This window comes from Pteropus medius, unplaced genomic scaffold, assembly GCF_902729225.1.
Source record: "Pteropus medius unplaced genomic scaffold, Ma_sr-lr_union100, whole genome shotgun sequence".
In the NCBI taxonomy this organism is placed as follows: domain Eukaryota; kingdom Metazoa; phylum Chordata; class Mammalia; order Chiroptera; family Pteropodidae; genus Pteropus; species Pteropus medius.
In genome coordinates this window covers 15052273-15078817 of record NW_024349799.1, presented here as the reverse complement: position 1 = coordinate 15078817, position 26545 = coordinate 15052273, and the positions used below count along the sequence as shown (strand labels likewise).

General features: G+C 46.2%; 1 protein-coding gene and 1 pseudogene across 9 annotated transcripts in view; both read right to left on the bottom strand.

Moving 5' to 3' along the window:
* The window catches only part of RPH3AL (rabphilin 3A like (without C2 domains)), a 140634-nt gene that overhangs the window by 14387 nt on the left and 99702 nt on the right, over positions 1 to 26545 (bottom strand). For all 9 annotated transcript variants that reach the window (XM_039886252.1, XM_039886253.1, XM_039886257.1 and 6 more), the window contains one exon: positions 13919 to 14093. In XM_039886252.1, the coding sequence (XP_039742186.1) occupies positions 13919 to 14093 (175 nt within the window). The remainder of the gene's footprint in view (positions 1 to 13918; positions 14094 to 26545) is intronic.
* Positions 9460 to 9584, bottom strand: LOC120621287 (uncharacterized; annotated as a pseudogene).

Below are 26545 nucleotides of genomic sequence, written 5' to 3'. Positions count from 1 at the left end.
AGGCATTGCAAGTTTAAAAATCTACACAAGCCTATAAGTATTTTTAAAACCTGGAATCCAATTCATCCTCCAGTAATCCATAGGAATTGTGCCTCTATTGAAAAGTTTCTCCAGCCCCTGGGGAAGGGAGGATGGGAGACAGGCCCTCATTCACTCTCCTCCTGACTGCCTGGGCTGCTTTTCTGGCACCTCTCAGACACCTTCTGGCCTTGCATTTCTTTTCCTACAAATGCCTGCCTTGACGTCCCCAGCTGTTTCCAGAACAACTTGAGGGCAGGGCCCCATCTTAATCTGGCTCTGACTCCCTCCCTCGGCCCCCATCACTGGGCCTTGGGCCGAGCAGGTACTCAGTACATACTTGTTGACTGCTTTGAGGACACAGCATTGTGCAGAGACAGCAGGACTAGGTGGTGGTCAGCAGCGTGGTGGTGAGCCAGCTCTGTTCTCCAGAAGGGTGGGCCTCTCACCAAGAAGGGCCCCCTGACAGCCTCTCCCTGAAGGACACTCACGTGGGAGGAGCGAGGCCGCTGATGGCCTCAGCCTGAGCCAGGGACAGATTAATGGGGAGAGGGGTTGTCAGAGGCTGGTTGCCATGGACACAGGATGAGTGGTGGGGAGAGCACTGCTCACACAGAGCCTGCTCTTCTTCCAACCCCAAGCTGAGGCCAAGCCAGAGGAATAGGGTCTTCCTTTGTTTTGGAAGCTCTCTTCAGGGCCCTGGAGAGTCAGGGCCTGGACAAAGAGAAAGGTGGCCCCGAAGCCAGGAAGCCTGTTCTCATAGGGGTGGGCCAGGTGGTGGCCAGGAGGCTCAGAGCCTCTCTCCCTCCCAGACCCCAGTCCTGGACCCCGAAGTTAAGATATCTGGGTGACCTTTACTTGCCAGCTGCCTGACCACACGGAGCCTCATTTCCTTGTCTGTTAGGTGGAGATGGTCACAGAACTACCTAAGAGGGCAGAGTGAGGGGTGGACCCGTGTGGTGACCATGTGGCACCTGCGGAGTCCTCCTTCCTTGGTCCTCCTTCCAGACTGCCACTGGGGACATCAGCAGGGTTGGCTGAGACCAGGCTGGGAATTGACAGTTGGAGAGTGGAGGGTTTCCTGTGCTCGTTTATTCATTCACGATTGATTTTAATTAACTCCCTCCTTTGAGCTCACAGACAGGAGGCACTGGATAATGAAGACAAATCCTCAAATCAATAGTGATATGGTCGCCAGCTCCAAAATCTTGTGGTCCTGCCCTTGCTTGAGGAATTCCAGATAGGACAGGAGATGGATGGATGGATGGAAGATAGGAATAGCTCCCTTCAGAGCAGGATACTCTGAAGGAGAGCCAGGGAGTAGTATTCAGGGAGTGGAAAAGTCAGGGAGGGCTTCCTGGAAGAAGTAGGCTTTAAAGATGGGCATGATCTATATATAGAAATTCTGAGGTGGGTCTGGCATCCCTGATAGACAACAGGAAAGGCAAAAGCAGGCGGTGGGCATCTCTGGGACCAGGACAACCTTGCTGGCTCCAGAGAAAGGCTCTAGGCTCAGGCATTTAGGGGACAAGGGGCTAGTCTGGCTTGTGTGTGCTTTGTACTGCTCCTCTCTGGCAGGTTATTACTTCTGACTTATGGCAAAGATGAAACCAAGCGAGTGCATACCTCCTGCCTACTCCTTTGCTGGGACTCAAAATGAGCCTTTGTTAGTTCCTTGACTTCAGCTTTCTCTCTTCTTTGTCTCTGTATGTCTCTGGGTCTTTGTCTTTTCTTTGGTTTCTTTGTGTTTCTCTTGCTGATATTAAAAAAAAAAATCTCTGCCTTTGCTTCTCTTTCTTTTCCTCTCTTATATGTCAGTGTGTCTCTTTGTGTACTGAGTCTTCTTGGGTTTGTCTCTTGGTTCCTCTCGGTTTTTGTAGGTTTCTCTCATTCACCTGTCTCATCTCTCTGCATCTCCCTCCCTCTGATTCTGGGCCTCTGTCTCTGTCTCTCTTCCCCTAGGCCTCTCTGTCACATGCCCTCAGAGTCCGGCTTTCTTGGCCTCTAAGTTTGTTCCTTGGGTTCTCTCATCTGGAAGATGGCGCCTGTGCTCAGAGGTGAGGTGTGGGGATGGGCTGCCAGTTCTGCCTGTGTCCCATGTAGACCCCAGGGGCAACCAAGGAAGGGGAGGCCTGGCCCTTCTCTCTTGTATGGAGATCACCAGCCACATAGACCCTCTCAGCCTCTGCTGCCACTCGTGGACCAGCAGTGGGAAATCAGTTAGACCCCATCTGCACAGCTGGCCTTTACCCTGTGATGGACAGGAGGCCCCTGGAGGGAGCCGCTGAGCTCTGTGGAGCCAGCACTGTTATCTCCTAGGGCTTTACAGGAGTCAGACAGGGCAAATGAGCCCACATTTATTCACTTTATCCAGGTCCCTAAAGGCCAAAAAATCTAGAGTCGGGGGAATGAAGCTGTAGGTTTACTTGGTGAGACAGGTGAGGGCTGGAGAGGGTGTGCTCCCAGACTGCGGGAACTCTGTACACATTGGCTGAACCCAAGCCAGAGCCCGGCTGAGGGGGGCTGGGCCCTGCTTTCCTATTTCAGCTCAGACCAGGGGCAAGGAGCCCCCAGACCTCACCTTATAGCTAGACTCAACCAATCAGCTGAGGCTGTCGGCAGGTTTGGGCAAATTCGAAGCGACTGCCATGCCCCTGACTTCTGTGGTGTGGCTAATGAGGGCCTTCTGCTCTTGGGAAATGACTCCTCAAGCAGTGAGGACACCTGGAGTAGGTAGGAGGACTGCTGGGGGCAGGGGTGGGGCAAAGGCCCCTCCATTTACACCCATCAGCATTGGACTAATATTTGGTTTCACCAAGGGCTCCAAAGGTCAAGACACATTAGTATGCATGGGCTTCTCCTCAAAATGCAGCCACGCAAGACTGGCCAGGCTTCTATTTCCCTGGGATTGAGGGGAAAGGCAGAATTTCCTGAAAGCCGCAGCGTTTCTCTTTCTGTCCACACTGAGATTCCAGTGTAAGTTATTAGACCTCTTCATGCCTTAGTTTCCATAAAATGGGACAATAGTGTGGATCCACCACAGGCTATTGGGAGATTCCCGGAAATAATGGATACGCAGCACCTGGCACAGCCAGTAACGAGCAGCCATGCAATCTACAGCAGCTACTAATGTTGCTGTTTTTATTCGGCCACTCAGCACTGAGGCCTGAGGCCGGCTTCTTTCACCTGCACAGACCAAAAGGCAAACAGTGCCCAGGTCCTCAGCTGAGCCTGGCAGAATGGCGGCCACACAGGAAGACCAGTGACTGACTGTCAATGTTTGCCCCAGTGAGGCCCACAGTGGGCCTGGGCATCCCCAACCCCTTCTCCTATCTCTGGTGGGATGGGTGATGGTATGCAGTTCCCCAAACGGCTGGCGGGAGCCACAGACAGGACTGTCCGCCTAAGACTTTTTTGTTCATTTATTTTCTAGACCCAAGCTGCACCATGAAGACCCGGGCCAATGGGTTTCAGGTGCCATGCTGGACACACAGCACCCTTCTCAGATGGTTCAAAGGCAGCCTCTCCCTTCCTCCTCCCTAAACAGTCCTTTCTGGCTCATGTGTCTGTGCACATATATTTAAAAAATATATATTATATATATATATAAATCCCAGTTACTTCCAGCTCCTCAGGACTCTAGAACCCATACAGGGAGTAAAACAGAGACAGAGAAAGTGATAATTAAGCATAAGAGATGATCCTGGGGATAGGACTTTGAAAAGAAGGTTCAGTTTGTTTATAAGCTCTTAGCGAACACTTACCATAAGCTCAGTGGGTAGAGGTGGGGGTGGAGGGGATGCTGGGCAGTCTGATGGGATTTCATTGGTAGTACATACCAGAAGTGTGTGTGTGTATGTGTGTGTGGGGGGCGCAGGGCCAATGCTGAAATGGGGATGCTCTTTCCAGTAGAGGCAGCCTCGGTGCATGATCTGGGAGCTGCTTTACTGCCTGCCAGAAATTCCTCTATAAAGTTTCATTCATTCCCTTGGCTTTGGAGTTGTAAATTAGAAAAGCTACAAGACGACAGACTCTCTGCCCCAGTCCCTTCATCCCCATCCCTACTCATAGGGAAACCAAGGCCCAGAGAGGAAGAAGGATTCCAAAAACTAAAGTTTTCCTCCTCAGGAGTTTCCTGTTAAAACACATGAACTCTGCAGGCTCTGGAGGTGAGGGTGGTGGGGTCACCTCCACAGAAGGCACAAAACCAATATGGGCAGGATTTGTGGGGTCAGGATCAGGAGTAGGGACATACAGATGTGACATGGTCAGGATCCCGTCTTCTACTGGTCAGGTGGAAGGATCAGTGAGTAAGGTGGGTTGGATATGAGGACCCTTCCCTTCCACAGAGAAGTGAGCCCACTTTTCTTGCAACAGGTGTCCCTGTTGGTCTAATTTCTATTCTTTCTTCATAGGATGTGGAAATGAGAACCATTTTACTTTTTTCTTAATAACCTTGTAAAGGTGATGATCAAAGAATGTCAGAGACAATAGGGAGGGGTAGGGACTGTGGCAAATCAGAGACTGCAAACCCTCTGTGAAAGGGGGAAGCTGCTACTTAGCCTGTCCAATTTTTCCAGAGGAGTGGTATTGGCAGACTTTTTGCTTTTCAAAAAAGAAGCCAGAGCTCCACATTCTTTTAAGTGACAATTCTCTACATTTAAAAAAGTTGTCAATTAATTTAAAGCAGTGAGCCAGACCGAGTCACTGCTCCACCAGTCTGTGACCTATAACACTGTCAAATGTCCAACCCTCCAGGACAGATGGCATCCCTCCTCCCAACATGGAAGCCCTCCTGCTCTGCCTCCTTCTCTAAGCCTCAGCCAGCCTGGCCTCCCTGCACACAACACACACTCCCAGCTGCTCCTAAGGCTGCAAAGAAAGGCATGTACCACAACCAGGCTTACGTGACAGAAATGGCAAGTCCAGAGTCTGCTGGGGGAACACTGGGGGTGAGTGGGGGTGGGTGGGAGAGGGCAGCTGAGTGCTCTGAGGAGCTTCAGAAATGCTAATTTCTCGGGAACAGAGAAAGAAGGAAGGCGGCATAGCAACAGCTGGCTCTGGGCAGTGAGCAATCCTGTCTGAAAATAAAACATTTTACAATCCACAACTGTGGCTCATTAAGAATGAATGGATCTACTGGTATAAATAGCATGCTGCGTTAAGAAGTCAGGAAACAGCATATGCGTTTGATGGAAAAACGGCTGCCATGGAACTACTTATTAGCTCAGTCGGCTGCAGCTCCGTGCTAACTAGACAGAGGTCTTAGGTTCACAGCTTTCGTGGGCCACGTGGATTTCTCGATCTTGAGCGGTAGAATGTACCCCCATCCCCCAGCCCTGGTTACAACATGGGCACATAAGTCTGGATACACACTAACAGGCCCATAGTGCGTTTCTCAACCATAGTATCCCCACTACAATGTCTAGCCTTTGCTTGAATGCTCCTAGCAACAGGAAGCGCATCACCCTGCCAGAAACAAAACCCCCAGTTCTGTGGTTAAATGGCTATTGAGCAAGAGGCACAAATTTCCCCCTGCTCTGTCCCAGCTCTGCTTTTGGGGAAAACAGACCTAACTGGTCATGCCACCCATTATGTCTGATGGGAAACAGGCTGCATGCAGAAAGGGCAGCGTAAGCCGGATGAGTCAGGCCGATCACCTTCTCCTGAGTGGGGTCCTGAGAATGTGGGCAGATGCTAAGATTGAAGGGCATGTGGACTTGCTGAGTACAAGCTGCTAAGCAGGCAGAGGTTGGAGAATTGAGCTGATCCGAGAGTACCCTAAGAAGCAAAAGAAGCTGCTGCCATATCCTCCATCCCCACAGGCCTCACAAATATTTGTCTACATCCCTGCTTCTGGGAGACCTTGCTCAGTAGCCTGGCAGCAACCCCTTTAACTTGATCTGGCCTCAGTGGCTTTGCTCCTGGAAGCCAAAAATCTTCCCACCAAGTCTGAAAGAAGAAAGCCAGACTGAGTGGCAATTTGGGCGATAGCTTTACTCTGTACTACACTCAGAGGGGAAGAGTGTGGGCCAGTTTTCAGAAACCTGGGTGCCAGGCCCTCTTGTCGCAGCCTACGTGACCTTTGGCAGACTCCCCCCTCGTCCATCACCTCAAGTCAATTTTGCCGTCTGCAGCTGTCCCATGGGCTGTTCTGAGCATCAGATGAGATACTGACCGTGAGTCACGGAGCTCTGGCTGAGGCCAGGGCAGCACCCAATGACTCGGCTTCTCCAGGAGGACAGGAGATGATGGCGTGGGGGTGAGCAGGTTAGCTGAGGGGTCATTTGGGAAGGCAGCCCCAGGTATATATTTGTAGTCTAAGCAGAACCAGACTGTTCAACCCAAACAACCTTGAAGCTTGCTTTCACTGAACTGCAAACAGAACCAGAGTTTAGGATTAAAAAAAAAAAATTGTTTAAAATCTAGTGAACCAACGAAGTGATAATGAAATTCCTATTTTTCTTAAAAGTACTCAACTGGAACAAATCTGAAACCTAAGTACTTTTCCAGAACAGAGCTTGAAGTGAACCAGTGTGTAATTCTGTTCAAATCCATCCAGGAAGCCTGTACTCTGCTCAGGGGGATGACTGAGGGTAGGATATGGGAGGATGCCTGTGGAGGGTCCTGGGGAGGGATTGTGACCCAGGCTTCAAAGGAGATGAGGAAGTGAATTTGCTCCATGGTCAAAGGGAGCTCAAAGCACCTGCCTGTGGTTTTTTGGGGTCTAGGGTGTAGGGTGAAGTGGAAAGGCCTCCTTTATCTGGGCAGGCCACAGGGCAGTGACAAAGGCCTTTAGGATGCCCCTTCACACTCCCCAGCCTCAGGCTCTCTGGGAGAGGAGAACACAGCAAAGCCTCATTGATTCAGAGGTCAGTCTCCTAGGAACCCCAGCTCTCTGCTCCCATCTGAGAAAAGGACACGCATTCTAGAAAACAGTCACAGAGCAGACCCAGATGGTGTGGCCTCCTGGTCACAGCACTGGGGCTGAAGAAAATAAGAAGCCCCATCATGTTAAGTATCTTCAGCACTGGAGGTAGAGAAGCACAAAATTCTATCTGAGACTCACTTCCACATGTAATGACTTCAGTCAGATAAATTCAGCTCTCCAGCTCTCACGGGAAATCAGGCTCCTCTAGTACTAGTACCAGTCCCCTCCCCCCTTGCCTGCTTCTATTATAATGAGAGGCTGGAGAAGCTAAAGACTTGATTTTCCAGCCTCCCCTTTGATCTTTCTTCCTTTCTTTATAGTGATGGCTAGAACTGCAGCAACTATCATGTGACCATGAGGGAAAGAGCAAGACATCTATCCTGATGTCACTGAGCTGCTGAACCAAAGCTGCAGCTGCCTTCTTCCAAGCTTTCTAGTATATGAGAAAAAAAAAATCTCTTATTATTCAAATATACAAGGTTAATATGGTATACCCGATCCCTACTCTGTACACAGCTCAAGAATAGGAATCCAGCTCAAAGGAAAGAAGCCTGTAGAAGAGCTGGGCCCAGGACTAAAGGGATTAAGATCTAAGAGCCCGAGGTACTGGCTCCACCATTTATACCCTATATTTCATAGGGGGAACAAAGAGACCTGGGAGCATGCGAAAACTGACTTTATTTATTGCCGCCATAAACGTGGAGTAATGGTCTGACAGGGAAAAGTAATGTGGAGCATACACTCCATCGGGATTGATTGGGGTGGAGGGGTGGGGGGAGGGTGGAGACCTCTTCCCAGAGGTAGCCAGGTCAGGCCCAGGGCCAGTCACTAGGAGAAATTCAGGTCACACTGTTTCCTACCCCATCCTGAAGAAAGGACAAATATCCTGCTATGAGCAAACTTGTAGAGGCCTCACCAAAGGGTCTCCAGGCAAGGCCCAATTCAACACCCAGTGTCCAGAGGGAGTGAGTAGCAAATTCACACAGTCAGCCCACCTGTCCTATAGGTGCCAGAGTATCACCAGCTCTCTCTGACATACATAGAGAGAAAACCTCACTTCTAATCTTTGTTGAATACATTCATTGTGTTATTTTTAACATTTAGAAATTTAATCTATCTGCAATGTGTTTCTGGATACACATGGAATGGGGCGGAAATTTAATTATCCTAGCTCCAGTTGTTAAATAAACCTGTTATTTTCCCATTGAATGAAAAAGCTACCAATGTTCAGCTTCTATACACTTTCAGGTCTATTATTTCTCTATTCTGTTCCACTTATCTATTTATTCTATAAATATTCTATTTATTCTAGTGCCAATACTATACTGTTTCTATTGATTGTAGTAACTTTATAGTAAGCTTTAACATTTGGTCAGGTTTATTTTTAAAATAAACATTTTGTTAAAATATTCTTTAACTTTCTTATGGAATTTTATTGAAATATAATTTATGTACCATAAAATTTACCCTTTGAAAGTACACGATTCAGTGGTTTTTAATATATTCATAGTGCAACCATCACCACTAATTCCAGAACATTTTCATCACTTTTAAAAGAGACCCTGCATTCATTAGCAGTTACTGTCTATTTTTCCACATCCTCCCCAGCCCCCAGTAGTCACTAATCTACTTCTGTCTCCACGGATTTGCCTGTTTTGGACATTTTATATGAATGGAATCCATACACTATATGGCATTTTGTCTCTGGCTTCTTTCATTTAATTTAATGTTTACAAGGTTCATCCATGTTGTAGCATGTGTCAGTACTTCATTCTTTTTAAGGCTGAATAATATTCCATTGTATGGTTATGTCACATTTTATTTACCCAATGGGTAGTGAAAACATTTGAGTTCATTTTTCTCTAAAGACTCCACTGAGAATCAGACAGTTGTTACACTTACTAATTTGGAGGGACCAAGATTCTTATCTGCCTCTCTGTTCATGTCTTACTTTTGGTTCTGTGATAAGATTCTTCATGTTTTTCTTCATGTTGGACCTATAATTCTCTTTTAAAACTTGTTTGTAGGCATTTTATAATTTTTGTTGCAATTATAAATGGATTTTTTCCATTTCTATTTCTAGTTTGTTGGTATAGAGTAAAATTATTGTTTTTTGGTGTATAAACTATTGATTTACATTGTATCCTACCACTTCCCAAATTCTCTTATTATTCTTAGTGGGTTGTTTTAGTACATGCTCTTGGGTTTTCTTGGCATACAATCATATCATCTGCAAATAAGAGAATTTCTTCTCTTTGCCAGTAGTAACAGATTATTTTATTTTCTTGTCTTATTACGTTAGTTAAATACTACAAAATACTATTGAGTGATGGTGATGATGGGGGTATTCTTGACTTGCATTTTGATGGAACATTGCTTCAGTGCTTTATCAGTTAATATGATATTTGGTGTTAGATTTTTCTCTTTTTTGGTAATTTTATCATATTTAAGTAATTTCCTTTTATTCTTATATTACTTAAACTTTTTATTTAGCAGATTTTTTTTTAAAATGCCTACAGCACCTGGTCTTCCTAGTACTTGGTGGTCTCCCATCCAAGTACTAACCAGGCCTGACCCTGCTTAGCTTCCGAGATCAGATGGGATCAGGCTTGTTCAGAGTGGCATGGCCGTAGTTAGCAGATTTTTTTAACCTTGGAGAGGAAGACATTTCAAAACAAGACAGGAAACCTAGAAATCACAAGGCAAAAGAAAGACACACTTGACTTCACAAAAATTAAGAAAAAAATTGTTTTCGAATGGCAAAATAGATTTTGAATGGCAAAATGCTATAAGTAAAGACTAAAGTCAAACAAAATGTAAAGTCAAGGAGAAAAATATCTGCAATCCATTTACTCTCTCTAACATATAAGGAGTATCTATAAATCAATAAGAGAAAATAATTTAATAAAAAATAAGCAATAGATTTAAATAGGCAATTTTTAAAAAACGAAACCTTAATAACTGAAAATAATAAAGATATGAAGATACTCAAATGTGCAAATTAAAATAATGAAATATTATTTTTGCCAAAATCGTAAATGCCAATAATATTCATGGCAAGCGAGGAAGCAAAAGTAAATGAGTATAAAAGACTATGTTTTTGGAATATAGTTTGGCAGTGTCTTTTGAAATTTAAAACACACAACCCCATTTTTGGAAACCTACCCCATGGAAGTAAAAGCATCATATACATATAAGGATGATTTATTATTGCTTGCAGTGACAAAAAGTCAGAAACAATTTGAATGTCCATCAATAGGTGAATAATTAAATAACAATACATGATATGATGGGATTTTATTCAGCCATTAAAAAAAATAAAGTAAACTTTATAGCTATTATACAGATATGCAACATGCAGAGTTATAAGTAAGAGCCTATTTTTGTTGTTAAAACAAAAGCAAAAATCAAACTGAACAAAAAATAACCTAATATTAAGGATATGTTTGTAAGAACAAGGAGAAAGGGGTTTGGAGATGAAGGCAAGGGAAGAGATTTTAATTTTTCATATACTTTGAATTTACTTGTTAAATAGATGACGTATTCTTATATAATTAAAAATTAACAAAGAAAATTTAAAATCTAAAGATGGATGTAAAGGAAACTGCCTCAGAAACATCAATACATTTCATTTGACGTCGCTGTGGACTGAAAAGTTCACAGCTTGTATCTATTGATTACCCTTCGTCTCACAACAGGGCAGGAGAAAATGGGGTAGGTTGGAATGCGGGGAGAAGTTGGGCCCCAGGTCTCCTCTCTCTCTCAGGCAAGGAGAGAGAGAAGGAAAGACAGGGAGAGAGAGAGAGAAAACCAGGGGTGATGAAGAGGGCCAGAGACAGTGTGCTGGTGTCAGCATCGGCTCCCATGCTAGGGAGCAGGGACTGCTGGGCAGGAGGGGGATGATGGCCCTGGGGTGTCTGGAAGCAGGGGCATGGGGATGATGGCCCTGGGGCTGTCCAACAGACCTGACCTAGGGGAGCTTGGAAGTCCTAATGAAACCCTTCCATAGGCCTTTCAAATATCATGGAGCAAGTGAGTGGTTCATTTATCCATCTAATAACCATCTATTCCATGCCTCTCCTATGCCATGTGCTGAGATATTGGCCTGTTCAAGGCAAACACAGGATGCAGCTTCCAGCGTGGTGGTGAGCCCACACCCCAATGCGGGTGGGTCACTGTTTCCACCTGGCCTGAAGCTCAGTTTCGGCTGAAAGGGGTGCTGTGAAGGTCGGCTTACTAGATAGGCACTGACCTGAACCACATACTTCAGCTCTGACCCAGTCAGCTGCCTCATTCCTGGGCACCGCTGATGGTAGAGCTGGGAGTAAAGAGGAGAAGCCACTCTCAAAGCTGGGAAAATACCGACTAGTTCCCCAGTCAGCAGTGGACTGGAAAGGCCCAGTGATGGCCTGTGCCAGACTCCCAAGGCTGCCTGCTGAGGCCATCTGCTGCCAGGAGCCTGACAGCCTCAAGACCAACCTGAGAAGGAATCTGGACTGAGGCAGTGGACCCTGGCAGCTTGGGGGGCTTCCCAGAGGCAGGCACAGCTGAGCCCTCAGGGGCTGCCACAGACTTGAGGCCATGTGGACCACCAGGAAACCACACAAGGGCTAGCATGGGGCTGACCTCCTGGAGGGCTCCCTGCTTGGCCCCAAGCTCAAGACCAGCTGTAAGGATGATTCCAGCTGGCCCGGGCCTCTGGTCTTCCACTAGTATCTGGTTGCTACCAAGTGTCTCTGTGAGTGCACAGCCAGATTTGGGTCAGGAACAGGTGGCTCGTTGGTGGCTTTCCAGTACCCCTTTTTGCAAACCCCTGGCGGTTTGGTTACATGGCATGGAATCTCTCTACTTCCTTCTGCTTCTCCCGCAATGCCTCCTTTGCCACCTGCCAACTCCTATTCCTCCCTCTCCCCCTAATTGTGGGTTTCCCCAAGGTCAGTCCTGCCTACCACACGCACGTCACACATTCCTGGCACACCCCTCTCTGGGTGGGTGCAGGCACCTTCTGGGCCTCCACGACCTGCCCAGGGCCATTGGCCCTCACCGTCCTGCTGCCCCTGGGCGAGACACATAGGCCACCTGTCTGGGTCACCTTCTCCTGCTTGGAACTAAATTGTGGATTATCACAGGGCTGTGATGTGCCTGGCATGGGACCTGATATGGAGGAAGCACTGCCTTCTGCTCTGGGAGCCTGGGGGGCTCCTAACCCAATCTGCAGAGGGAGACCAAGTTCACACGAGGGGGCCTCCACATAGCCTGGCCTGGCCTTGGTGCAAACTTGGTTAATAAATGGTGCTGCCTGCAAGTGTGTGGGCCACTGGCCTCCTCACCCACATAATTAAAAAGCCATCTGTGTGGCTGAGGAAGAGACAGAGGTTCTGCCCTTCCCCAGGGGCGAGTGTCTGCACACGTGCGTACATGAATATGAGTGCGTGTGCACCATGCTGATACTGGAGCAGACAGGGCAGTGAGGGCCCCTCGGCGTGGGGCCTCATGGCCTCTCCTCCTCTGCTCACTCGAAGCAACATTATAAACCCAACTGTCTACCAGCTTCTGTTTCCATGGTTGCATCTCTTCCCTTGATCTGAGGGGACATAGATGCACCCTGACAGGGCTGGGACGGGAGAAAGCCCCAGCTTTGAGGGTGGAAATGGGACAGAAGGGAAGAAGGAGCCACTTCCCCAGCAAATTCCCCCAGGCTCCCTTTGTGGGGTAGCCAGCCACAGCACTCCAGGGGGGCCTGCTCCCCTGACTCTGCCTGCCCAGTCTTCACCTGCACTTGTCCATGATCCATGCAAGGGCTTGTTTGTGGCATTGATGGCAGGGTAGTCAAACTCATGATGATTAGAATGCAAACAGAGTCCAGCAGAATTAGCAAGGAAGGCCTGCTGCAGACAGAGCCAAGTGATGCCTAGGAAAAGATCTGGAGAACAGATGCCCAGCTGTTAATACCAGCTTATGTCTGGAAGGGCTGACCTACAGGGAATTTTAACTTCTAAATTATATCACTTGACAACCTTCATAATTTTATAATAAACACGCCTTATTTTTGTAACAATAAAAAAATAAGCCCAAATGATACGAAGATAGTCAGATGCTATGTCATAATCCAAAGATGGAGACGCTCCAGAGCCCCTCAGAGCAGCTGCACATCTATTATTTTGGGTCTATCACCCTAGTATCGGGATGAGCCCATCGCTCTGGCTGCCTTGTCTCATTTAGGACCCTCAGACCTGAGACACGGGCTGAAACTCAGACATATTAGGGCAGAAGGAGCAGAGCCCAGAGGGCAGCACCCTGCTCTGCCACACGCACCCTCTTTTTCTCTGGGCCTCAGGCTACTCATCTATACAATGGGGCTACTAAACACCTCTCCTTTCCACTTTCAGAGGCTCTCGTGAGACCAGAAACTTTGAAAGTAAAATCCCAAGCACTAAAGCATCATGCAAGCTGTGGAGAGCCAGCTGCCATATCAGATACTATTATTATTACCATTGTGGCAGAGCTCCCCTTCTGACGGTAACCACTTGGGAAGCATCTACATTCATGCAACCACCACAAATACCAAGAGGCCCTGGGTGCAAAGTTACTTTGTTCATAGGACCAGGGAAGACACAAGACATGTACTGAGAAGAGATGGTACAGGCCTGCCTTGGAAAGGAGCATTTTTAGACTTTGCAAAAAACTTCAACTGATACCACATTTCTTCAAAAATCCATAGTGCATCCCCGCCCCCAAATTAGTGCTTGTTTATAAATGGTCCCCTCTGGCTGCCAGTAATCACTGTGCCGAGGTCCAGCCACCCATGTGGGTGCACATGGGGAGCCAATGGCACAGAGAGGGATGAAACACCAGTATGAGCCACACGGAGAGTGTGGCAGGCACTGGCTTGGTGCCTGTGGCACTGCTTGGCTGGCTGAGGGCCCAAATGTTAACTGCTGTCCCAGGAGAGGGGCAAAGGGGACTTACCTCTCCCTCGGGCCCATGTGTAGACTCGACTGGTCTCAGTGCTCCTGGGCTCTTGCTCAGCTGGCTCCACAGGCAAAGGTCGTAAGTGGGGATCATCAGTCCGGCCGGGGGTCTTCAGGGGGAGGATGTACTTGGGGAGCCCTTTGTAGAACCAGGCCCCCGATCTCTTCCAGACCTGAGGGGTGGGGGAAGACACCTGCTTAGAGCACGAGACACAAAGCAGCCTTCTCTGTACCAAGCTCCCACCTGGGCCCACCCTCTCCTCCTGGGGCAAAGTTGCAAAGTGCTCAATAGATGCTACTTCCCCTGGAGACTTGGGCAGAGTGACAAGTGGCTGGAAGAGGCGAGACAGGCCATGCATGGTACTGGAAGCTATCTGGATTGGTCTTCGAGATGAGACAATCTGCAGTAGGCAGAGAGAGGGCCCGAATCTCAGAGAGAACCACAGAGTGGAATTCAGAGCAGCAGCTGAGATAAGTAAGGCCTCTGAACTCGACGCCTACTTTAAACAACATCCAGTGCTCCCTAATCTCTTTTCTGATGAAGGAAATACATTTGGGCTATGTAATAAGAAGAGTGGGAAGGTGTGAAGGAATGATGTGACCTTTTAAAGGAAGAGGAAGCCTTGGAAGTTCAGAGCAGACCTGCTGGGTTTGAATCCTGGATCTGTCATCTAGCAGCTGTGAGTTGGGACACATTCTGACCCTCAGTTTCATCACCAGTAGGTGGATGTAGGAATAGGACCCATCTCACAGGACCGCCATGAGGATCAGACTCACAAATGAACGTAGGCCCAGTGCTGGCCACAGACAGCCACGCGACAGCCGGGATGCTCATGATTGCCAGTGTCTCCCTCCTCCTCTCGGCTGACAAATGCAGACAGATTTATAATCAGTAGACAAAGTCCCATACTCAAAAGGGAGAATTTAAGATCAGAAGGCCACAGAGTCTGCCCTGATTCTCTCTAGGACACTGTTTCCCACTGCCCAAACTTCCTCTGCACCATATTAGTTCTGTGGGATATTAACGGGAGTTAACATAAAAAAAAAAAAAAAAAAAAAAAAAAGTTCCTGATTATGTACACTGGGAAGCACTAGGTTAAACCAAGCTCTGTTATTGCAGGACTTCTTGGAGCCTTATATGCCACTGTGCACAGGGTTCTCCAACAAGATGAAGGAACATACAGTGCTTTCTACTTGGAACCAACTCAGCAGGTTTTCCTGGAGAAACTCAACGCTAGTCATGGGTCTGCATAAACCCAGCATTTTGCTATACAGTAGTGACTGTTCACTTGTTGAGTGATGTGCATTTATTTCTCCAAGTAGACAGCAGTTGCCTCTTTATGCTCCATAGTGCCAGCCACAGGACCACAGGGTCCAAAACCTGTCCCTGGCATGAATCACTCATCCTTCCCTCCCAGCTACCCTGTGTGGAAGGGCCAGCTTTGTGTAGCTCTTGAATAACACAGAACCCATCTGGTGGAAAGAATGCTTCATGAGGCCCCCTTTGAAAAACCCTTTCTGATCCTCTCACAGCCCTCCTACAATACATAATTATTTATTTGAATTGGTAACGCATGCACACGATCTAAAATTCACAAACTGCACAATTAAAAAGTCTCTTCCCCCATTCCCTGAGGCATCTGGTGATAATAGTTCTTTGAGGAAGCTTTATTATTATCCCACTTTCCAGATGGGAATACTAAGGCTCCAACAAGTTAAGCAACTTGCCCAAGGCCAGCCCACCAGGGCTGCTCCTGAGAACAGGCGCCCAAGCCCAGAGGCCACGGGGGTGGGGGGCGGGATACTGGCAAAGGGCTCATTCGGCCTCCGTCTGCTAAGTGAAGGTCTGTGCATCCATCAGTGCTGGCTTTGCCTGCCCTCCCCTGAGCATGCTGACCTCTCTCGCCCCTGCCCCCAGCATGGGCTGGGACTCCGGGGGACCAAATGAAGCAATCCCTAGAGAGCCATGTGTGAATGGTGGCGCCTGGTGGGCTTAGGACCTGAACTGCACTGCCCCAACTCCTACTATGTTTTGTCTTTTTTTTTTCCTGAGAAGAGAAATACACACATACATAGCATAAAATATTAGGACACTAACAAAAAAGTAAAGTGAAGAAACTTTGGGTTACTTGTAATATTACCACATATAGGGGGAGCCCTGTTTAACACCATGCTGTGAATTCTTTACACCCTTTTCTGGGCATATACACAAATTTTTGTTATTTTAGAAGAACAGGATCATATAGATGCAACCTGTTTCTGACCCCATTTAACTATATATCATAGCAGCTGTTCTGTGTCAATAAGTAATAGTCTCCATCATTATGTTTTAATGGCTCTATAGTTTGGATTTATTAAACTTAATTAAAGCAGCCCTCCACCGAAGGACACTTAAATTGCTTCCAATTTTTCACTCTATGAGCAGTGCTGCAACCATCACTTGGCATGCATATCATCAGACAGGTGTCAGTTATTGTCTTAAGAGACATTCCAGAGATTGGAACTGCCAGGTCAAGGGATGTGTGTACATTTAGATGATGACGTGTGTTTTCTTCTCCAGGAAGAAAAGTCAAATCTCCAGTGGAGTGTTAAGTGTCTTCCGGGAAGGGACCCCACACTGTACTTCTTGGTGGGATGTGGGGTCTGGTCTGGGGCCCCGCTTAGGAGCAGTGCCCTTGGAGGGGTGGGCTTGGGGAGCCTTTGTCAGGTCCCAAGGTCGTCAGAGTTAGGTGCTGCAGGATGGAGGATGGGGATCTTGCTGCTGCCCCTGAGGCACGTTGTCTCTTGTGGAGGGCACACTGCCCTCATGCCTGGCCAGCCAAGGCCCTGTTTGAAGGGGAGTGGATGGGACAATCCTGAGGGTAACTAAGAGATGTGGCTTCATTGTTGTGTGACTTTTATTAGGAAAGACCAAAAAACACTACCAAGCAGTTTTGGGGGACACCACAGAGCCAAGCATATCACTGACGCTCAGTGAGCCCTCACCTCACAGCCTCTGCACTTTTCCTGTGGAGCTGGGGCCATGGTGCAAGCTCACGAGTGTACATGTTTCTTCCTTTTTCTTTTCTTGTTTAATTAAAAAATGTTTAATTGTGTTAACATATATACAACATAAAATTTACCATCTTAACCATTTCTAAGTATATAGTTCAGTAGCGTTAAGTACACTCACATTGTTGGGTAGCCCATCTCCAGAAGTCTTTTTACCTTATAAAACTTAAACTTGTACCCATTAAACAGCTCCCCATTCCCCTCTCCCCCCAGCCCCTGGGACCACTGTTCTACTTTCTGTCTTCAGAGTTACTAGTCTAGGTGCCTCATATAAGTAGAATCATAGAGTATTGTATTTGACATACCTACAGTATTTGGCTTATTTCCCTTAGCATAATGTCCTCAAGGTTCATCCATGTTGCAGTATGTGTCAGAATTTCCTTCCTGTTTGAAGCTGAATAAGATTCCATTGTAGGTAAATACCACATTTAGTTTATCCACTCATCCATCAATGGACACTTGGATTGCTTCCACCTTTCGGCTGGTCCTTTCATTTTCATCTGTCTCTTCCACAAGGGTCTACCACCCACGAGGGAGCGTCAAGGTGCTTTTGCTCACCACTGTATCTTCAAGCTCCTAGCACACTCCTGACACAATAAGCACTGTTGAATGGCTGAACTGGGTTGTTTGCTAGAAGGTATACCAATCCATAAAGTCTGATGCATTCCTGGGGAAGTGGCCTGTGGGTTTCATCCAAGTTCTTATAATTAACCAAATGGATTTACTGTTTCAGATTACACAAGGGATAAAGAGGAAGTTCCCACAGGGTCTGCCCATGCAGAGCAAGCTCCAGTGAACCTCCTTGACCGTGAACTCCGGGGCACAAGGAGCAGCATACTCTCAGCCCTTCTTCAAACACCAACCCCAGCTGCTCCTGCCCAACCTGACATATCACAACCAGTGGGCCCAACACCATCAGCCTCACCTCCTGTTGCAACAATCCATCTGAAACCCTATTCTCTACTTAAAAATCACTGATCAGTCAAGTGCTTTTGGAAAATAGTATAAAGAGCACAGAATTTAAAGTCTTAGCTTGAATTGCATGAAACTGCTGATATTCAACTTTTTAAAATGGCATTCAACCTCCCTGACATATTAACCCCTCTGTCAATTTCATATAATTCACCCTGATATTTATGCTCAGCAGAGGCAATGACCTCATGGGTCTGCTAGGCCTGCAGTGCCTCCTCAGGATCCAGTGGGCAGGTCAGTCATTCCCTGTGAGTCCATTGGAACAGGGTCTGGGGTCTGTCTGCTTCTTTTGTGTTAGCACTGTAGTCCAGGTGAAGGCCTGATGCCATCACGGTGGGCAGAGACTGGACCATGCCAGACTGGCCGGTGATCCTGGACCAGCTCAAGGAGAAGCACTTTCTGAGTCCTTGCAACAGGCAGACACAGGTGCATCACCTGATACAGAAGGCACACCTAGGCGGAGGTATATAAGACACACTGTCAGTATTTTGGGAAGTGCCTTCCACATGAGAGAGCAGGACTAGTGAGGTGAGGCGTGAGGGATCCCAGCTGGGCTGAGTTCTGAGCAGCTGCCCCTCCTCCCCCATGCCTATTCATGCACATCCTCAGATCTTTTTTCACCTCCCTGCCCACCCCTTTCCTGCAAAACATACAACAGTAGCTCTTAATCATGTGATTTCTGCTCCATGCAATCAAGCCCATCAGCCACTGCCTGGCATCATTGCCTGGCCCCCTCCCCCAGCACAGGGGGAAAAGCCCCCCTACCCCGCCACAGATCAGAAAAGGTTCACTTTCTTAAAAAGATGTGTGATTCTGCAAAGCCCCACCCTGCTCCCCATGTGTGGTTTGCTGTGATAAGGCTAGCAAAGCAGCCAGCCTTGAAAACACCATTTAATGAGAAAAGACTTGCACAGCCACCATGGCACTTGCCCGGGGTGGCCAACAGCATTAAATCCTCCCGTAGCACGGCTTTGTGCTCTGCTTCCAGGTTTTCATTATGATTTCAGCTCACGAACAACCTGACTGCAGATACTGATGGATATTAGCCAAGCTTTTCCCAGGGAATTTTAATTACCATGATAACAATCGCTAATCACTGGCATTTCCTAAATGGCTGTGGCTGGAGTAGGTGGTAATTGCCAGGCCCTGTTGGAAAGAAGAGGAGGCCTAAGGGACCAGCCACTGGGAAGGATGGGGAGGGGGTGGCCTCTGTCCCTGTCCAGTGCTCTGCCCCTTCTGTGTGTTATTGCTTCTCCCCACCTCCCATGCAATCAGGAGTGCACCTGTGTGAACTCAGGTGAGGGGTCCAGGCTCTCCACCCTTCACTTCACAGGTTGGAGCATGGGGACAGTCTGTGGCCTTTGCACATGCTGTTCTTCCCACCTGGAGTGCACTTCATCCCCATTTCCATCAAGGAGCAACAGTTCCCCTGGGAAGACTTCTGTGCCACCTTGTGCAAAACCAGAGTGCATTTGCTATCCTCCTGGAGGCCACGTGGTACTGCTGGTACAGCACTTCACCCACAAAGAAGCTGTGAGCTCTTCAAGGGCAGGGCTGTGTCTGAGCCGTGGCCTATTCCCAGGACACAGCAAGGAGCCTGTACATGGCAGGAATGTTGTTGACTGACTGACCGAATAAACAAATGAAGAAGGGAAAGCAAAGGAGCTGTCCCCAGGGGACAGAATGTACGACTCTGTCCTCAGGGAGATCATGTTCTGTCTGCTTAACAAGCTCCAGGCTGGCCCAACCTTGAAAATCCATGGGAAATGGCCTATTACAGAGAGGTCTTCTTGCTTAAACTTTGGTCATTTTAAAAAAGAGTATCTTAAAGGGTCAATCCACCCTAGCAGAGTGGCAGCAACAGACAGACAGACAGACAGACAGACAGACACACACACACACACACACACACACACACACACACACACTCACGGTGCTGGCCTCCCAGGAACACCAACAAGAAACTAAACTCAGCAGCATGGCCAGCAAGACCCCAGAACTCTGCCAGCCCTCCTCCTCCCTTCCCCACTCTTATCTCAATCCTACTCCCACCCCACACTCTGGATCAGCCAGACGCAGCCACTCTCATCCCCTGACCACACTAAGATGCTCTTGCCTCCAGGCTTTTGTACATGTTGTTCTTTCTCTCTTCCCTGGATTAGGATGAGGAAATCCAGCCTTTAGGAAATTAATCCAGAAGCTTCCACAGAACTATGCAGGTCTCCTATTGTAACGTACAGATGGTTATGATCACCTGTTTACATGTCTGTTTTCTGCATCATATCAAAAGCTCCATGATGGCAAGAGCCTCCCAGGGCACCCAGCACATTCCAGGTACCTAACAAACATAAGTCCAAATTCCAAGGCTTTAAGTAACTCAGGTTACCGAGGAGCAACTCTGGCTCTTAGAGGGGGCTATGGGCTGAATGACACCCTAACCCTCAATGTGATGGCATTTGGAAATGAGGCCTTTGGGAGGTAATTAGATTTAGATGAGGTCATGAGGGTGGGGCCCCCATGATGGGATTAGTGTCCTTATAAGAAGAGATACCAGAGAGTTTGCTTTTCTCTCCTCTGTGTGAGGATACAGCAAGATGGCAGCCAACTGCAAGGCGGGAAGAGGGCTCTCACCAGGAAGCAAATCTGCCTACACCTTGATCTTGGACTTCCAGCCCCCAGAACTGTGAGAAATAAAGTCCTTTTGTTTAAGCCCACCCCTGTCTATGGTATTTTGTTAGAGCAGCCCAAGCTAAGACAGAGGGAGAAGCTGCCTGGGAAGTTGTGGTAGATTAAACATGGCCACCAACTATTTTGATTTCCTCCCATTAAGAGGTAGAGCCTAATTCCCCATCCCTTGAATCTGGTCTAGGCTCATGACTTGCTTTGACCAACAGAATGTGGCAGAAATAACATGTGACTTCTAACCAGGCCTTAAGAGGCCCAGCAGCTTCCTTTCTCACCACTTATGCCATAGTGTGAGAGCTGAGTCCAGTGTACTTGGAGGATGAGAGGCCACGTGGAGGAGAACCAAGACACCCCAGCCAACAGTCAGCACTGACTGCAGAGACGTAAACCTTCTTGGGCCTCCACCCCAGTCGAGCTGTCAGATGACTGCAGCCCATGAAATGACTCCAGAGAGACCAGCAAAAGAATCGCCCTGCTGAACCCACCCCAATAGCTTAAAACATAGTCCTTTATTAACTACAGAGTTGTGAGCAAATAAAGGACTATGTTTTAAGCTATTTAAGCCTCCACACCTAAACCATCAGAATGTTGCTAATTAATTGAGTATATTAGGCCAGTTAAATTCAGGGACTTAAAATATATAGGCTCATTCCTCGAATAAGAATAACATGCTATGAAAAAGGAACAATTGGAGAATAACAAAAGGCTCCGAGAAATTAAAAATACCCTGCAGAAATATAAAAATATAAAATAAAGTTTGGAAGATAAAAATGAGGAAATTTGGGATGTGGAACACAAAGATGAAGAAACAGAAAAATGTGAAAGAAATGACAGACGAAAATGCTCAACTTGAGAGGTCAAATTCCTAATAGTAGACACCTCAGAAAGAGAGAACAAAAGAAGAAAAATTCCTGGAGCTGAAGAAAGATATGTCTTTAGATTAAAAGGTTTTTATTGACTATAAGGCAGGAAAAATGAAAACTAAAAAAGCAATAGACATATATTCACAAAACCACTTAATTATAAATACAAAAAGAAAATTCTAGAAGCTTCTAGAAAGAAAATACTACGTCTCCTACAAAGAAAGCAGGATCAGAACAGCATCAGACTTGTCATCGGCAACACTGGATGCTAAAAAACTATGCATCCAGAATCTATCAGTCAAGCTGTCAATCACCCACGAGAGGCACAATAGAGACATTTTTGGACTTGCAAGGACTCCAAGTTTCTCTTGAACATTCCCTTTTTAAGAAGTTACTTAAGGGTGGGCTGCAGCAAAATAAAGGTAATAAACAAGAAAGAGGAAGACAGAGGATCCTGGAAAGTGTCTCCAGCTCCGGAGGTGAGTTAAAGGGAAATTCCAAGGAGACACCTTCGGGAACTTGTGCAGGCTAGAACAGGAAAGGTTCTGAGGGAAAAAGAGAAAGTTCTGCGCAACAGAAGGCAAAATCGAAAAGCTGCATAAAAGGACAAAAGGTGTCATTGTTTTTTTGTCAGTAAGAAAAAAGGACAAAAAAAAAAAACCCACCAAAACTCAAAGAGAAACTAAAAATCATACCAGAAAGTCAGGGTCCAAATATTGACATGGGTTTAAGAAACGAAGAGTTAAAAATGAATTCATTTGATCATGATGCTAGGGACATTTTCCTTTTCGTGGTTCAGGGGTCAAGGCAGGGATCAAAATGTGATCTTCATATACCATTTGACCCTGATGTTTTTAATGTTTACAAAATAATACAAAATTTAATCCTTAATAATGATGAGTACGTTGTACGTGTCAGGCACCATTCAAAAAATTTCATATATAATAACTTATTTAACTCTCACAAAAACCCTATGAGGTCGGTACTATTATCAGCTTTATTTTACAGATAAGGAAACCGGTGCAGAGAGAACATGTGACACAAACAGGAAAGAACAGAACAAACGATGGAACCGAGGCAGTCTGCCTCCAGAACCCGCCCTTCCAGAGCCTGCCCTCTTAACCGTCTTACAAAATCATATACGGGTTTGCTCAATTAAATGCCATTTATTGATATTCAACTCTTAGAACTGACCTAGGAGACAAAGTATTCTAATTGGGTTTTCTTAGATTTGGTATTTGTTTATTTGGCACCTATTAATCACAGGGCCAAACTAATAGCCAAAGTTATTTATTTCTCTTCCGTGATACAGCTTTTTCGGATATGCAAAAGTTATATTTCAAACCCTCCAACCAATCCTGAGTCCACACTCCCAACCACCTTCTTTATGTAACTCTCACACACCAGGCCAATAATCCCCTTGCCCCAAATCAACCCAGGGCCAAGTTCCAGACAACTAGGGATAGCTTCTACACCCTAACATCTGTCGGAACTATTCAAACTAGCTAATCCCAAGTTATTTACCCTGCCCTGCATTGCCTTTCCTGTAGAAATCCTCATAAAGGTTTTGCCCAAGCTTTCCCTTTACTCTTTTCTGCCTTCTGACTAAATCTGGTGCTTCCCCTTGTGGCCCTGGGTAACATGGCATACCCCCTTCTTTTGGGAACTATAAGCAATGAATTCTTTCAGTGGCATTAATCTGTGTTCTCACTTGGTCACTTTTGTAAATTAAGATCCAGGCACAAATTGCAAAGCATGGAAGAATTAATTATGGCTAAAGAATAATCTAAATGTACAACCCGGAAATCTATTAGTAGAGGTATGATTTAGAAAAGGGAGATGAGAGTAGGGAGAAGAATGAAGGCATCCATACTCACAGCTCATAGAGAAGGAGCCGAGGTGTGACTTCGAGTTGACGGAAGAAGAAAGAGGCAAATCTTATAGAAAGTTACAAATTTAATCAAAGACCTAAAAATAATAAATGTACCAAAAATAAAGAAGAGCGAGGAAGCGGAGTAGTCCAAGCTAGCCAGTTCCTCACCCATCAGAGCATGGAGTCAATAGAGAATACCTACAGTTGATAAATCAAGAAAGTCATGGCAAGAGCCAGCTCGTGAACTGAATAAAAGAAGGGGTCTGAGTGTGATGGGCTGGGTGAGGGAGGGCTGGGCAGGCGACGGCCATTCTCCATTCTTCAGAACAACTGAATTTTTTAAAACCACGTGCATGTGTTACTTTGATTAAAATTAAAGTGTAACAGATTGGTAACTGGGTGCCAGTGTTATTAAACCCCTGGGCTGCACGGCAGGCTGACTCACGGTGGGGAGTCGGGACAGTCTCTGGCTGGAATATTGAATCTAGAGATGACTAAAGGGAAGAAAGCTGTGTCGGCCAAAGACTGTTCAAACGTGTAGAAAAGTTTTATAAGAGTTTATGTGAGCCAAATTTTTGAGGACGTGCCCAGAAGCAAGAGCTCGATGCACTGAGCAAATGTTCTAGAGAAGGGCAGTCTGTACTTCCTTTTATGCATTTAGAATCAAAGGAGAAAACAGTAAGGAAGGTACATAAAGTCCTTTGGTGGTTGATTAAGGAGGCGGCAGAAAGCAAAGCAGGAAAATCTCTAGGGGTGGATAAAAAGCAAAATGGAGAAATACACTTTCACATTGGTGGGTGCAGGATAGTTAATAATTAACATTTATAGCACACAGAGATGATGTAAGGGAACAAGATAACAATGAGGGGGTCTGTGGTCTAGTATTCTGGCAGCTGCGGTTGTGCCTTCAAGTGGTCTAGAAAAGAAAATTACTCTGGCATTTCAGAGGTATGTTATCCTAGATGCACAGGAACAATGGGCAGGGCCCACTTAAGGTAAAGACTGGCCTTTGCTAAGGAAGCTATAGGCCTGGGACATGACTACCCGCCATGGCCTGCCCAGTTAGGAATTTATGATCAGACCATCCTGTGTGGTTATTTTTGGTCATCCAGTTGGTAAGGCCTGCCATGCCCCCCACTCCCCCGCCCCATGGAACTTGTCAGGTTTAGTCAAAGGAACCCTTTTTCCTTTACAGCTGGTAGCTCAAGAAAGAAAAAGAACTCAATTAAATTTTTTTGTAGTGGAGCAAGACAGGAAAAGACTTAGTCAACTAAAAGTTAGTTTGAAAACAACAGCACAAGTTCATAACACTGCAATTTCTGTCCCTGAAGAAAAACAAGCTCCCCCATGGATGTTACCTGTACCCACCTAACCTTCAGGAGTTAGAATTTTGACAATGGTAAAAATCTGGACAGTTTTTCAAAAGGAACCAGGCTTCCCGGCAATAAAGACAGGTGGAGCTGGATCCTTAGAGAAACGGGAAGGGAACTTCCTTCCTGTCATGCTGTTGGTTAGAAGGGATGCTGCTCTCAAAGACAGCTAGCTGGGCAGTACCCTCTGACCAGGTTTCTGTGGTGACAAGCTGAGTATGAAAAGTCATGATTATAGCCAAAGGCAACAAGCTGATACTGAGCAAGGCAAGTTAACATGAGATGTGCTAATGTAACGTACACATCTGATTTAGTATTATTTTATGTCAGAAATACTATCTGTTGTTGTTCACACCAGACTGGAACCATCCTACTTCAAAGTTCTGACTATGCAAGTAGGTTGGAGACTCAGAATTTATGTAGTTTGTGTGTGGCATGGATGTGACTGTGTATGTTTGTTCAGTGGGGGCAGGAAGCAGGTCACAATGACTATTTCAGGAATCTGTAGCCCAGGAAAGACCTCGAGACCTGCCATCCTAAATGTTTAGGAGGGTACCTCTGCCTGCCTCTGTAATCCGGAAAATGGCTATGATTCTTATCCCAGGAAAGTCCTGAAGATCAGCAAACACAGAAAACAGAGATGCATCCAGTCTCTCTAAAAAATTGCTCAAAAGTATAGTTCAGTTAACCAACAGATGAATTAAAATAAAAATCTCCAGAATGGGGAACTCATGATACCAGAAAATTCATAGTGAGCAATGAAATAAAGACAGAATTCAGTCTAAGTAACTAATGCAAATATAACTATAAAATAATAAAAATGTGAAAGAAATGATGCTTAAAAAGTAGATATAAAATAATCAGTTAACAATAATAATTGGATCCCAAATTCCAGATTGTCTCAAAGAAAAGCAAGAAGTGGCTGGAAAAAAAGCACTGGGTTCCTCATTCTTCATGCCAAGGGGCTAGGCAGTATCCTCAGTTTTAGTTAATAGGTATTTTCTATTATAATGTAAGCAATTACACAAATGTTGGTTTGTAAAATTTTAAGTTATATATGCATTTATATACCTGTCTGTCTACGACAACTAACAGAATTAAAACTAGGGAAAAGGTCTGTAATACTGAAATACTTGATTTTCTGAGTTTTCTTTTTCTTTTCCTCCTCCCTTCCTCTCTCCCTCCTTCCCCCGTACCGCACTCCCTTTTTGTTTTGTTTCAAATTTTTTTCCTTGTTCTTGCCTTTTTTCTTTTTCCTTTTTTTTTTTTTTTTAGTGGAACCGAGTTTTAGAGCAGCCATCTTCCCTCACTGCTTGCCTCCCCTCCTCAGAAAGATGCATACAAACAACTTCGGAAGACAGAGTTAGTCGATATTCATTTGAATAGCATTTATTCAGTACCTCCTATGTGCTACGATTGAGCTAGGGAAAGGAAAGTTCACGTGCTCTTGTAGGTGGGTGGCCTGTGGCATAAACCACAAGGGGCTGAAGCCCTGGCTCTGTTTTTCTCTACCACCTGAGATCTCTGCTGTCAGGAGCTACTCTATTCTGGGTGGTTTCCTATCTGCGGTGCAGAGAGCCGCAGAGGAGCCCCCGTGAGCAATCCGGGAGTCCACCAAGGGCTTTAAAGGAGAAGCGCAGGAGCAGAGCTCCCCTCCCACCCCGTTAGGTTCTGACAGTTCAGTAATCCCTTCTTAAGTGCTAACTCTGAATAGAGGTGTTAGCTAGCTGAAAGCTAATTGAGGCCTCTCCCAGGACCATTTGAGTATTTGCATTTTAATGGCTGGCTATCACTTTAAATATCATTTTAAA